This window comes from Antechinus flavipes, chromosome 2, assembly GCF_016432865.1.
Source record: "Antechinus flavipes isolate AdamAnt ecotype Samford, QLD, Australia chromosome 2, AdamAnt_v2, whole genome shotgun sequence".
Classification (NCBI taxonomy): Eukaryota; Metazoa; Chordata; class Mammalia; order Dasyuromorphia; family Dasyuridae; genus Antechinus; species Antechinus flavipes.
The window spans coordinates 236,864,745-236,878,472 of NC_067399.1; the positions used below are offsets into that span (position 1 = coordinate 236,864,745).

The window sequence follows — 13,728 nt, forward strand, 5'->3', positions numbered from 1 at the left end:
AACATAAGTGAGTGCAAGGAATAATGTTGTAAAAAATTACTCTGGCATGGATTCTGTCAATATAAAGTTATTATTAAATAAAAAAAAATAAAAATAAACTTGACCCCCACCCCCTAATAAAAAAAAATTGCTTTGTTCACTTTGTAAGGATTATGGCATATGACAGGTGTCCATTTCCTCATGTTTTCATATTTGATTTATGTTGTTCTCAGGGTGTTATAGTTTAAGTGGCTGAAGGCTAATTATTAGTCTTAAGTAATTTTTGGCATTCATCAGTTTTGGAAAATATTTCACAATTACTCAAATGCTAAAATGAAACTGTTTGAATGTTTATCTGTTGAGTACTCCCTCCAGTAATACAGAATGTTTATGCCTACTCATCCTGAACAGTTCTTGTCCATGAACTCCACATACATTAAGCACACATTAAGTGCTGGTATCCTTTCTCAGTTTTATCTTGACAGCCAATGGATGATATATTGAGAACATTTCACTGTTAGTGAATTGTTTGCATATATAAAGGAAATCTAAACCCTTTTGTTCAGTGTTAACATTCTAAAACATTGTCTCTATTGTGTTTCTGCCTCTCATCTTCCCTTGAGCTCACATAAGGTTCTTAATTTTATGCCAATGGATCTTTTTTCTCAGTTTGGTTAAGCCTGTGGATGAACCCCTTCTCAGAAGAATGGTTTATTGCCTGTATTTACAATTGATGGAAATGCTAAATTTCAGTTTGAAGTTAGAGAAAGTAAAGATATAGCTGGATTGGGGGGTTCCCCCATCTATATTCATATACTCTGTGAAATTTATCCAAATACTCCTGGGGACTGGAGGAGAGGTCTGTGCATCCCAGTTTAAGAGGCCAGGGACTAGGTGAAACTATTTCTAAGATGCAGCAGGTTCCATAAAAGTTAATGAAATAGCTTGTTACCAAAATATTAAGAGCACCAAGGGAGGAGCCAAGCCCAATTGTTTGCCTTATTTTTTTTTTCTCAGATCTAAAAGGTAATATATTGAGTATGAATAGAATCCTAATCCTACCTTGAAATCTTTGCTTTGTTATATACTTTAGAACTTTTAATATGTCAAAAGTAAGTATTGTTTCATTTAGATATGATATAAAAGCTTTTGTTATTGGGAAGGAAGAAAGTAACAGATGTGTGAATTACATGTTACCAAAACTTTCTGGAAAACTGTGGCTCCATTTTGTAATAAATTAAGAAAAAAAGAATGTGTTTTACAGGAACACATTGTGTGTGTGTGTGTGTGTAGTAATTGTAAAGAATATTTGAATAGGAAGATACTTATAAAGACCATATGGATAAGTACCTCACTATCTAGGTTATAAGACTATCTATTGGATTTTACAATAAGTTGACTCAGAGAAATAGTTGTAAAGTAAGAAGTTTTTAGAACTACTATATAGTATGTATGAACATTTTACTAGACTTAATTGTTCTTTCTGCATCTTACCATCACCCAAAAAAACCCCAGCAAGACAAGAAATTATAAGTTTGAAATGTTAGGCTTTCTTCATTACTTAATTATATTTGGGTACATTTGAATGATAGGTAATAAATTACAGATTAGCTAACTCCAGTTCTCTTATATTTTTTGACAAAAGAGTTCTCTAATTGAATTAGCATCTTTGTAATCAGTGCAGACTCATCTATTATCTTCTCTCTTTTTTAAAAAAACCACTATTTAAAATTACCCCTGATATGGTTAACTACTGTTTGGGCCTCCTAATTTCTACACTGAATTTTCTTCCTCAGGAAACTGTTACTGAGTTTCATTTATGAAACACTTATTTTTATTTAGATTTATCAGATAGGTTTATGTCTCTTTCACATTAAAATCATAATTTGGAGATAGCTCATTTCTGAGACAAGAAAAAAATTAAGCATAAACATAGTTGGGATTATTTTTGCCCATTTGATACTTATAAAGTATTTTTATATATTAAGCAGTCATAAAACTCAAAAGGACAATATTTTTTTTTAAATTTATTAAATGACATGTAAAAGACTGCTGAGAAGATTTTACTTTCAAATGTATGTAGATATTTTGTTATAGGAATAATTTGAGGAAAAGAACTTGTGGGTATTTGTTTCTTTGTTCAAAATTTGACAGAATATACCTTTTAAAATTAAAAGCTCAGATGTTTGCATATATCGGTAGTATGACAACCTTGTATGTATATATACAAATTTCTTGTATACATGTATGTTAGATACAATGATAGCAAACAGTTTAATTTCCTTGTCTTTTTATAATAAAATAGAAAAAGATACAACAGTGCTGGCTTAATGAGACTTTGCATTTTCATATTTGATAAGACTTTGAAATTCTTTGTATTCTAAATGAATGGAAAAATATTTCTGATTACTTTATTATTCATGAAATTTAAATGATCTTGTAATGGCTGATTTTAGATGCCTTTGAAGATTACTTTTCATTCTTAATTTTTTTTATAATTCTCTGAAGTGATAGTTATGCACGTTACATAAATGTATTTTTGCTAAATTAGTCAATTCAGTTCCACAAACATTTATTAAGTGCCTGTTTTACATAAGACAATTACATGGTCATCATGCTTTTTTCTTAAAAATTGTGACAGCCACTTCACAGAACACAATAATGACTTTCTCACAAATCATCTCTGCTATTTCTCATAGCACTACTTGGAATTTTTCCTTTGCTTTTATTACTCTCCCTTGTTTTGTGGTTATTTGTATATCTCTCTTTATCTGTTAGATTTTCAATTCCTTGAAAAAAGGTTTTATTATATTAATCTTTTTATCTATAGCACTTTATACAGTGCTTTGCATGTTATTTGTTGAATTTAATTGAATTTACATCTTGATTTGCAGTCATTCTAATGGCTTAGTTAGCTACACTAATAATCTCTATCTTAGTTGGAAATGATATAATCCAACTGAAAGCAAATATGGCTACCATCCTAACAACCATTAATTTTAGTCTCTATGCTTATCATGTTAACATCAGAGATGGCTTTTGACCTACAAGGTTTTTTTTTTCCCCAAGTAGGATTATGTCTAACATTATTGGTTTTTAAGATTTAAATTTTTATCACTTTTAGCTCGTCACTTGGATTTTTGTATAGTCCCTCACGTAAATGATGCATAAACTATATAACATCACTGTGCTAATTTTTTTTGTTATTGCACAAGTTTGTAATTCATAATTTTATTTTTAAATTATTAAAATGTCTTTAGGGTGATTCATCATAAATATCCAGAAAAAATTTTTTCTTCCATGCCTTATATTTTTATGTCCAAGTAAAGTGAGTAACAAGCAGCTTAGGCAAAGAAATTTCATGGTTACTGACAATTCTTTATAGGGATTCTTCAACAATTTTAGTAATCCAAATAGGTCTTCTTTTCTCTATAATAATTCAATATATTGAGATCTGTTTATCATCCATTTAGAGGGAGTGTTCAATTGTTTAGGTTTTCTTGTTTACACCTTGTAAAGAATAGTGGATAGATAGATAGCTGACTTTCAACCCTGGACGATGTTGTTTTAAGTAAGTCCTGATGCTTGTCATATATTAATCATGTGGCCCTGAACAAGTCAGTTAACTTCTCTGTGCTCCATGCAATTCTCCAAGATTATAGTTTTCAGAGAAGGTGGCAACTATATGGATAGAGAGAATTTCATCACAAGTATAATCCCTATAACCAAAAGAGAGGGTGCCAATTTAGTAACTGCTATTTGAGCTAGAAAATTAGGCACTTCAAATAGATGATATTTAATTTTATTTATATTTATATTTTATTACAATATTTTTAAAAATTAATTATATTTTATTACAATATTTTTAAAAATTATTTAGCATATTTTTTGTGTGTATAAAACTCATGTAATAACCAGAGATTTCAAATACTAATGTTTATTTGTTCCTTTTATAGGATATTAGACATGAAGCCAGTGACTTTCCCTGTAAAGTGGCCAAACTTCCAAAAAACAAAAATCGAAATAGGTACAGAGATGTCAGTCCCTGTAAGTATTCTTTTCTTAGTTGTCTGTCTCACTGCCTTATACTTTTTTTGTGTTTATTTCCTCTGTAGAGATTGTGTAAATAAGGTATCAAATATTGTAGATATCTACTACATATTTATCCATTAACATCCATCTTTTATATAATAATAATAACACTAGTAAGAATAGCTAACATTTATGTAGTATTTTAAGGTTTGCTGACCACTTTACAAATGTCATCTCATTTTATCCTCATAGCAACCGGAAGATAGGTGCTATTATTATTACTATATTAAATTAAATTTTATATATCTTATATAATTTAATCATAAATTATATATTAAGTATATAAATATAAATTAAATCTAATATGCCATTACAGATGAAGAAATTGAATCTTAGAAAGGTTAAGTGATTTGCCTGGGGTTATTAACTTAATATGTGTCTGAAGCTGAAGTTGAGTACAGTGCTGTGCTTACTGCACTATCAGTTACCTTATATTTGTTTGTCTTTGTAGCAGCACTAGAGATAAGTTGTTGGGTAATAGCACGTTTCTTGTTGGGGAGTAAGCTAGTCCACATAAGTAAATATTGAAGACAACTGAAAATTGCTCCCTTAAATAAAAATTTTATTATCAGTTTTGAAGAGAATGTCTTATGGCATATTTGTTCACTTACCAATTTAATTCCTTTGTTCCTATTTTATCCTCAGTATAAGAACAGGGAAATAAGAAGTATTAAAATTAAGAGTTACCAAGATTTCTTTTTGAAAAAAATTTGCTTACATCTCAGTTCATTTTTGCTGCTAATAGATAATATGTCCTATGCACTTAATTTATTTTTTTTGTGAGTATTCATTCCACAGGATTGTGGTATTATAAGATCATTTATTAACTCTGGTTAACCCAATGAGAGAAGTCTTTCAGAACTTAACTAAAGCAAAAGACATATTTTAGGTACTTAATCATTCACAAAACATTTCAATTTGGTAAGACTTGTGAGATTCTACACTTCATAGACATAACCTTCAAGAAACAAGGGTCAGAGAATCAGCTGAAAAACTAGATAAAATAACAAGTTTAGCAGAGTTTCATATATATGAATAAACTCACATAAATCATCAGTATTCTATATATTACCAACAAAATTCAGCAGCAGAGACAGAAATTCCATTTAAGATAACTGCTGTATAAAATACTTGTAAGTCTCCCTGCAAAGACAAATTCAGAAACTGTATGAACACAATTTACCAAACTCTTTTCATATAAATAAAGTCAGATATAAACAATTGGAAGCATATTATTGCTCATGGGTTGCCAGTATAATAAAAATGATAATACTACTTAAATTAATTTATTTGTGCCATTCCAAACTAAGAAAATTTTTATATAGCTCTATTTTATAGAGCTAGAAGAAATGACAGAATTCATCCAAAAAAAACAAAAGGTCAAATTTATCAAGGGAATCAGTGTTAAAAAATATATGAAGGAAGCTGAATTAGGTGTATTGTATCTCAAACTATTGCAAAGCAATTATCAAAACAATTTGGTCGTAACTAAGAAATAGAGTGGTAGATCACTGGAATAGATTAAGTACACAATACACAACAATAGAAGTAGATTACCGTTTAATAAATGAAGAGATACAAGCTTTTGGGACAAGAACTCACTGTTCAACAAAAACTGGTGGGAAAACTGGAAGTTAGGTATAGACCAACATCTCTATTCTATATCAAAAAATGAAGTCAAAATGGATATGTGACATAAAAGATGATACCATAATCAGATTAGAGAAGCTTGGAATATTTTACCTGTCAGATCTATGGATAAGGGAAGAATTTATGAACAGATGATAAAAAGCATTACGTGATATAAAATAGATAGTTTTGATAATATTAAATTTGTGTGGGTGTATAAGCAATCAGTGCAGTCAAGAATAGAAAGAAAGCAAAAAACTTGGGGAAAATGTTTACAGCAGGTTTTTTTGATAAAGGCGTCATTTCTCAAATATGTAGAAAATCAAGTCAAATTTATAAAAGTACAAGTCATTCCCTGATTGATAAATGATCAAAGGATATGAACTGATAGTTTTTGAAGAGAAACCTAAGGTCCATATACATATGTGCACACACAGGGCAGAGGTTGTATATCTATATTTGTGTTTGTATGTGCATACATATATAATGTATTTTATCTATACATATAGAGATACCATTCAGATATCTGAGTCGGCTTTACACTGTATCTTAAGTTTCTCCCTGACAGAAGTTGGGACATTTAGAGACACTGAAATTGTCTCTTTCATATCATCTTGGGCACAATTAGATAAATTACTTAGAAAATGAAGTTTATTGCTCAAGGTCTATTTGTCTGAATTAATGTTAAGATCATAATTTTAAAAAACAAATTTAAAAAGAAAAGAAATAGAATTACCATCATAGTTCAGTGAAGCAACAGAGAACTAAAATGGTTTATATAAATGGTAGTGCAGGCCTGCCTTTCAATATTGTAGCAATTCTTCAAGACTCTAGGAAAATACTTGGGTATTTTGTTGGCTTCTCTGCCATTGATTCAAATTTGCAAAATGTTCAGTATTAGGATGCAGTAGAAAATTACTTCAGCATTTTAGATTTTACTAAGCATTAGTATGAATTTGGGAAGAATGTTGGTTAGTGCTTCATAGTTGTATTTTAGTCAATTTTCACTCCATCTTATTAATATTTATGGCCTGTAATATATTTTTTGACACAAATAACAACCCATATATGAAGTAAATTTTTAAAACTATCACTCTCAAACTTTTTCATCTCTGTGACCTTTGTTTCCCTCCCAAACTTATTCATATTTTCGAAGTCAAGCATTATTTCCCCTCTTTTCTCAAAAATAATAATTTACGTGTCTGGGGTCCTTTTAGATTTATTAAAACCTTTTCCTCTTAACAACCCTGAGGGCTAAAAAGTATAAGCATTGACTTCTTATCTTGTAAGTGAGGAAGCTAAAATTGTGTAAAATTAGAAAATAAAAGAGTCTGGATTCACATCCAGTTCATCTCATGCTAGGTCCAGGATGTTAGAACATAGAAACACAACTAATTTCAAGGAACCATTGACATCCCAGAGCTAAAAATTACATGGTTTCATTCAGCTTTGCAAAGTAGTAGATCTTAAACATTGAAAGGAGGAGAGTATGGGAGTTAATCCATTCACCTGAAGTGGAAGGCCATTCACCTGAGCTTCTGAAAAAACTCCAGGGAAAATAGGAGCTCTGCAGGTATCTAGGCCAACACCTTCATTTTATAGTTGAAGAAACTGAGGTCTATAGATGTGTAATAACAAAGCCAGCATTTGAATCCAAGGCCTTTGATTCTTAATCCAGGACCTTTCCTTTACACCATTCTATCTCCAGGTATTCTGTTTAAAAGGTATCTAATATATGTTTACTGAAATATTTTATATACACACTTTTATTTATGTATTCTAACTCTTTCAATTAACTTCCTCTGTTCTAATTGCTTTACAGTTGACCACAGTCGAATTAAGCTACATCATGAAGATAATGATTATATAAATGCTAGTTTGATAAAAATGGAAGAGGCCCAAAGAAGCTATATTCTCACTCAGGTAATAAATAAAAAACAATAGAAAAATAATTATCTATTGGGGGGGAGGGGGGTTCTTATCTCCATTGTTTTATTTAATCATTCTGGGACTGAATTTCATCATTGGTAAAATTATGAACTAGGTGATTCTTAAAGGTACTTCTGTCTCTGCCATAAGTGTAAGACTATAATCTTCATGATGCCGAGGGATATCAAGGATATGAGGATTAGAGCCCAGGAGTTCAAATTTGACCTCAGATATTTACTAGCTGTGTGACCCTGGGTAAGGCACTTAACCTAAGTCTTACTCAATCTCCTCAGCTATAACTAGGGCCTGCCATCTCAAGGAGGGGAAAATGGGATATTTGTAAAACTATTCACATAATACTTTGCACATAGTAAGTATTTAATAGATTTTTGTTTAAAATATTTAAATGATGTTAATGAAAGCATCACTAATAAATTTTTTTCTCAGTGGTAATCACCTTATGTTTCACTGTGACTTAGGTTTTCTAGAAATTGATTAAAAAATAATCTCTTTATAGAAGAAAGTATTGAAAGAAGTAAAGCAGAATTGCAATTGCCCAAAAGAAACATGCCATACACAAATTTAGAGATATCTCCACTCTAAATGTTCATATGGACTATTTATGCCCACCTATAGTAGAGCCTTCTAAGCTCATCTTGATCTGATTAACCAGTTAGACACACTGTATCTTGACCCCAAAATAGTGATATGATTTTGATTCTCTTTGAGAATGAAGAACAACAAATTACTAGCTTGTAGACAAACCCCATAAAATTATGGATGAAATTTTATTATACACAGAGTTGGTATTAAATAATAACTAACATAAGAAATTTGATTATCAAGCTCTACAATCTTGTGGAAGAGTAACAGACATAGAAAAGGAAAATGATTTGGCTAAAGTCACAAAATAAATAGTGTAACTAGAGTAGAGTTTTAGTCTCCTAATCGAGTCCATTTTTCTTTATAATAACAGACTATTCTTTCTCCCTTTTATTATCATGTAAAGTTGCCATAGATTCTGAAATTTTTATTCTAAAAGGACAAGTGTTTTTAAGAAGGTATGCTTCATAGATTCCATTGTCTGAGAGCTTACATTCCTGAAAGGAAAAATGTCATATACCAAGCTGTCCCAAAAGTCTTAGTGTGATTTTAAGTTTAAAGGAAGATTATTTAAGCATCGATGTAAAGGATAGATTCAAGAGATTGGATAGAAGGCAGAAAAACCCAGTAGGAAACAATAATAGTTAGTGGGTTGTATAGTGGAAGTAGAAGGAAGGGGGTGAGTATAAGAAATGTTATGGAAGTATTCTTGACAAGACTTTGTAGTTGATAGACTCTTTTCTCTTTCTCATTCTACTATATCTCACTGGGATTTTTAAGATTATGAGCCTGGTATTTTGCTAAGAGGAAAAGCAACAACTGTTTAAATTTACTTTCCCAAAATTTGAGTTTCTTTTCTAAAGTAAAAATAAAACTATTCCAGAAGCCTTAGTGAAGATTATCAATTTTTTAAAAATAGATATTTTTTTCCTTAAAATTTTTCACTGTCTTCTGTCTTTGTTTAAGATGCAGGACTTGACTTGGTGGCATAGTTGTCCAAATGATTTTGGTTTTATTCCAACTAACTTAAGGAAATAAAACAAGATTTAGTTAAGATTTAGTATGTGTAGTCTTGAGGCAGCTATTATTTAAAATAATGCTTGATGAGTACTTTAGTAAATAAAATTTGAGTACTTTAGTAAATAAAATTTTGATTTAATTTATCTTCTCTTGTCAGATATATTGTGTTTTTGAGAGTTTAGAGTTTTGCGGAGTTTCATTTTGTGTAATAAATTTTCATCACATGCATTATTTCTGTAATCCAGAAGCTTGGAATGTAATGTATAATTTTATCAATAAAAATGATTGATTTAAAAAAAAAAGATTATGAGCCTGGATGACAAGGTGGTTTTGTTAACATAAAGTTGAAAGGTAGGAAGGAGATAGTAAATTCAGTTTTGCCTATGTTGAATTTGATGTAATAATAAGACATCTTGGTATAGCGATCTATCATACTCCTTCAGTGCCTACCTATGGCATTACATCCTCTTTAACTCTGACTACTTTTACCTTAGCTGGAATATGGAATTCCACTTCTAAGGAGAGTTTGAAATTAGATAGATTTAGAGATCATCTGTATTAGAAATAATTGAAATCATTAGCCTAAAATGGCCAAGAGACTATTTAAAAAGGAAGAAAAACCAAAATCAGAGACTTGTTTCACCTGTGTTAAACAGGAGACATTTGGCAATGGCTATCCAAGTAAAAAGAAAGTCATGAAAAATGCTTTTGACCACAAAAGTTAAGAGAAAATAATATCAGGAGGGAGCTCAGTGATAAAGTTTTACATGATATGTATGACCAGACAAATTAAGGAAGGTGACTATAGAAAAATTTAGTTTAAAGGTCAGGAAGTCCTTAGTAACCATGAAGAAACATCTTTTATTAGCATGGAAATGAAAATTATATTACAAAGAGGTAAAAATGAAAAGTAAGTGGGTATTAGAAAACAAAGTTGGAATATGGCCCTATCCACAAAGGAAATAGGGGTGAGGGGATGTATTTATAAAATTAGACCAAGCAACATGTTTGTAGGCGACAGAACCTTTCACATAGGTCAGTACTTGGCTCAGTTATCCTTACCAAATGAAATAACATGTATAGAGTTTTGTGAAATTTAGCACCATATAAATGCTAGTTATCATTATTGTTGTTATTATTTTAACCTCTGATCTCATACTTGAGAATCTCAAAATTCACCTTGATATTCTCTCAACACCCCTAGATTCATAGTTATTCAATCTCTAACTCCTGTGATAATCATTTTCACACCATCTGAGCCTCCCATGTGGTCATACCTTTAATTTTATCTCCATTCAGACCTTATCACTTCCTGCAGCATGAAATTCCCCTCTTTCATCAAATCTCCTTTTCTTCTTTCTCCTGCCTCACTCATTCATCTTAACCTTTTTAAAATCCACATTATAACTTTTAGTTCTTCCATTCCTCTGTGCTCTGGCTCTAATCTCTTTTCTTCAAAGTCTTGCTTGTGACCTGACAGCTAACTAGCTCTGCCATGCATGTTCATCTTTGAATCCCTTGCTCCTCTGTCCGACCTAGTTCAACTCTGTTTCTTATCCCTGGACCATGACCACCGTCTCCATTTATCACTTATGCCTGTGTTGCTAAATGCTACTTGAGGTCACACAAATACATGCATATAATTGAACACAGCTGGGTCCAGTATGATATAATGTTCTCATCTCATCTTATCTGGGCCCTCATTGTTACATTGTAGTCCTTTTTTTCTTCCTAGATTTATGAGCTATCACATGCTAGCAGCAACTATTTGAAATCTCTGACTTTAGGCTCCTAGTACCACCCACACTCCTATATCTCTCTTGCCTTATATTCCCCACCTAAGAATACTCCACATTTCACTTCTCTCTTTTTTTTTTTTTTTTTTTTTGGGGGGGGGGGGTGGAGGTGGGGGTGGGGCTCTAGTCTCTGAAGACGTGGATATTTCTTCATCAGGGCTAAGAATTCTACTTGTACCCTGGATCCCATCCCTGTTCCTTAAGAACGCCTTGTTTACTGATGACTTATTGGACCTTAAGCATGTTAACTGCTCCCTCACCAGTAAACTTTTAATCAGCTCTGCCATCCCTCAAGTAGTTGTCTTATAGCTCTCTTCTCTTTCATTGCTGAACTCCTAGAAAGAATTACCTTAACTTGATGCCTCCATTTTCCTCACTGCCTATTATTCTGATCAAACACTTGCAATCTAACTTCACTTCCCTGATCTCTTATGACTTAGGTGCAATTGACTTTAAACTCCTTAGGATAGAATATAGATGTTACTTCTAAAAACCAACTGTAGGGAACTCCACAGTTAGGCATCAAGCAGGAGAAATGGAGCAAAGGAAAAAAGAAACAGGATAGTATATATGCCGTTATGAAGCCAAGGAAAAAGAATTTTAAGAATTTGTTGGTCAGCAATGTCAAATGCAAAAGAAACCTCCAGGAGAATAAGAAGAAAATACACTAAAGTTTGTCAAAAAGAAAGTCATTAATATTCAGGAAAGTAACTTCATTTGAATAGTAGGGACAGATGGCAAGTAAGAGAACTTAAGGAGAATAGGTAGGAAAAAATGGAGTTTTAGACATAAAGTTTTATTATAATAAACTACTCCTAATGAATTGGTGCCTATGTACATATATGCTGCCTTGGATTTAAAGCCAAATCTCACAATACACAAAACTGATCATTACCTCAGCCCTATTCTTTTCAGGAGTCCTGTACTGCTATAGGGACCAGTTGGCTGTAATTGCATAGCTACTTATGATTGTCACAGGAGAAGGAGCCCTTGTTATCAGCTGGCACTAAAAAAGAGCATGAAGCTTATAACTTACCCTCCCTGCTTCTCTATCATCATCAGAGCAATTGGGGTGAAATTAGCTGTTATTTTCTCTTTTTCTGCTATCCTGAAATCCATCTGTACCCTTTTTAATATGGTAAAAAGTTCCATGTTATCCTTTTGTGATCTCTTATTTAGAACTTTTTTTTTCTCTGCAGCTCACCTACTTCTGGTTTATATTTGTAGCCTCGGTATAATTCTCAATTAGGCAGTGTAATGAATAAGCCTGAAGACAGAAGCTCTGAGTTCAGATCTGGCCACAGACATTTCTTATCTGGGCATGTCACTTTAACTGCAGTTTGCCTCGGTTTCCTCAGTTGTAAAATGGGGGTGATAATAGCACCTATCTCCCAGTGTTGTAATAATCAAATGAGATATTTGTAAAACCCTGTGTATCTGGCAGATAGTAAGTGCTATGTAAATGTTAGCTATAATTATCACTTGGTACATAGTAGACAGTTAATGCATGCTAGTGGTTTGTGGAAGCCTAAAATATAGGCCTGGTTTCACTGATCAAGATTTTATCTTGTTGGGGCAGCTAGGTGACGCAGTAGATAGAGCACCAACCCTGAAGTCAGGAGGACCTGAGTTCAAATTTGGCTTCAGACATTTAATACTTACTAGCTGTGTGATCCTGGGCAAGTCAACCCCAATTGCCTCAGCTAAAAAAAAATATATATATATGTATATATATGTATGTATATGTATATATATGTATGTATATTTGCATTTCAGCTGTGTAAAAGTACTACTAAAGGACCTTACCCACTCCCATAATGTCATAGTCCCTGTATGTCCTTAGGGATGTTCCTAGTCCTTAGGGACTTTCCCAAAAGTGCTCACTCTGTTAAATTGATTATCTCTCTAAATCAGTGCTAAAATGACTATTTACTAATTTTAAAAATTAGAAATAGAATTATAGTTGTTGAATTCTGGGCTTTGAAAGAGAAAATTCATTTCTCTCTGTCTCTGAATAGGGCAGTATTCAAAATCATTGAGCAAAGTGTCTGATTTTTTTAAAAGTTATTAATTTTTCAAGTTTGTATCTTTACATAGGGTCCTCTCCCTAACACATGTGGTCACTTTTGGGAGATGGTTTGGGAACAGAAAAGCCGGGGAGTCGTCATGCTTAACAGAGTGATGGAAAAAGGATCAGTAAGTATGGATTTCACTTCTTTTCCACAGTAGATTTGCATAGATAGCCACAAAGACTGTTGCTACCATAAATTGTTTATTGGAACTGAAATCTTTGAAATCTTTGGGCTCAGTCAATTTTTAAAATACATATATAGAAATAGATATACACACACCACACATAATAAGTACCACTTATTGAGTTATAAAAACAGTACAAAACTGCTTTTAAAACATAATCCAGGTTTCCTTTTTTAAATGATCAGATTTTGTTTGTTATAAAAAGTGTTTGCTGATATCAGTGTGCAGAAACCTAAAAAGGCTTCTTCTCCATACTAGTTACTATTAATTACTTCTTCTCTAAACCAATTATCTGTATTCTGAAAATATTTTCAATATTGTAATTGGTTATGAAGAATGAGTCTTTTCAATTGTATTGTATAAAGAAATTTCATTATAAAGAAATTTCATTCTCTTCCATTTTTTCAGCCGATTGTCATCCTCA

At 31.9% G+C, this 13,728-nt stretch overlaps 1 protein-coding gene and 1 long non-coding RNA gene across 2 annotated transcripts in view; one reads left to right on the plus strand and one right to left on the minus strand.

The window, feature by feature from the left end:
• PTPN1 (protein tyrosine phosphatase non-receptor type 1) overlaps window positions 1–13,728 on the plus strand; it is a 67,023-nt gene that overhangs the window by 32,122 nt on the left and 21,173 nt on the right. Inside the window, exons 2-4 of the mRNA XM_051976590.1 lie at window positions 3,936–4,026; window positions 7,523–7,623; window positions 13,146–13,244. Of these exons, the coding sequence (XP_051832550.1) occupies window positions 3,936–4,026; window positions 7,523–7,623; window positions 13,146–13,244 (291 nt within the window). The remainder of the gene's footprint in view (window positions 1–3,935; window positions 4,027–7,522; window positions 7,624–13,145; window positions 13,245–13,728) is intronic.
• The window catches only part of LOC127548918 (uncharacterized), a 444,700-nt gene that overhangs the window by 7,690 nt on the left and 423,282 nt on the right, over window positions 1–13,728 (minus strand). The gene's annotated exons all lie outside the window — the stretch shown is intronic.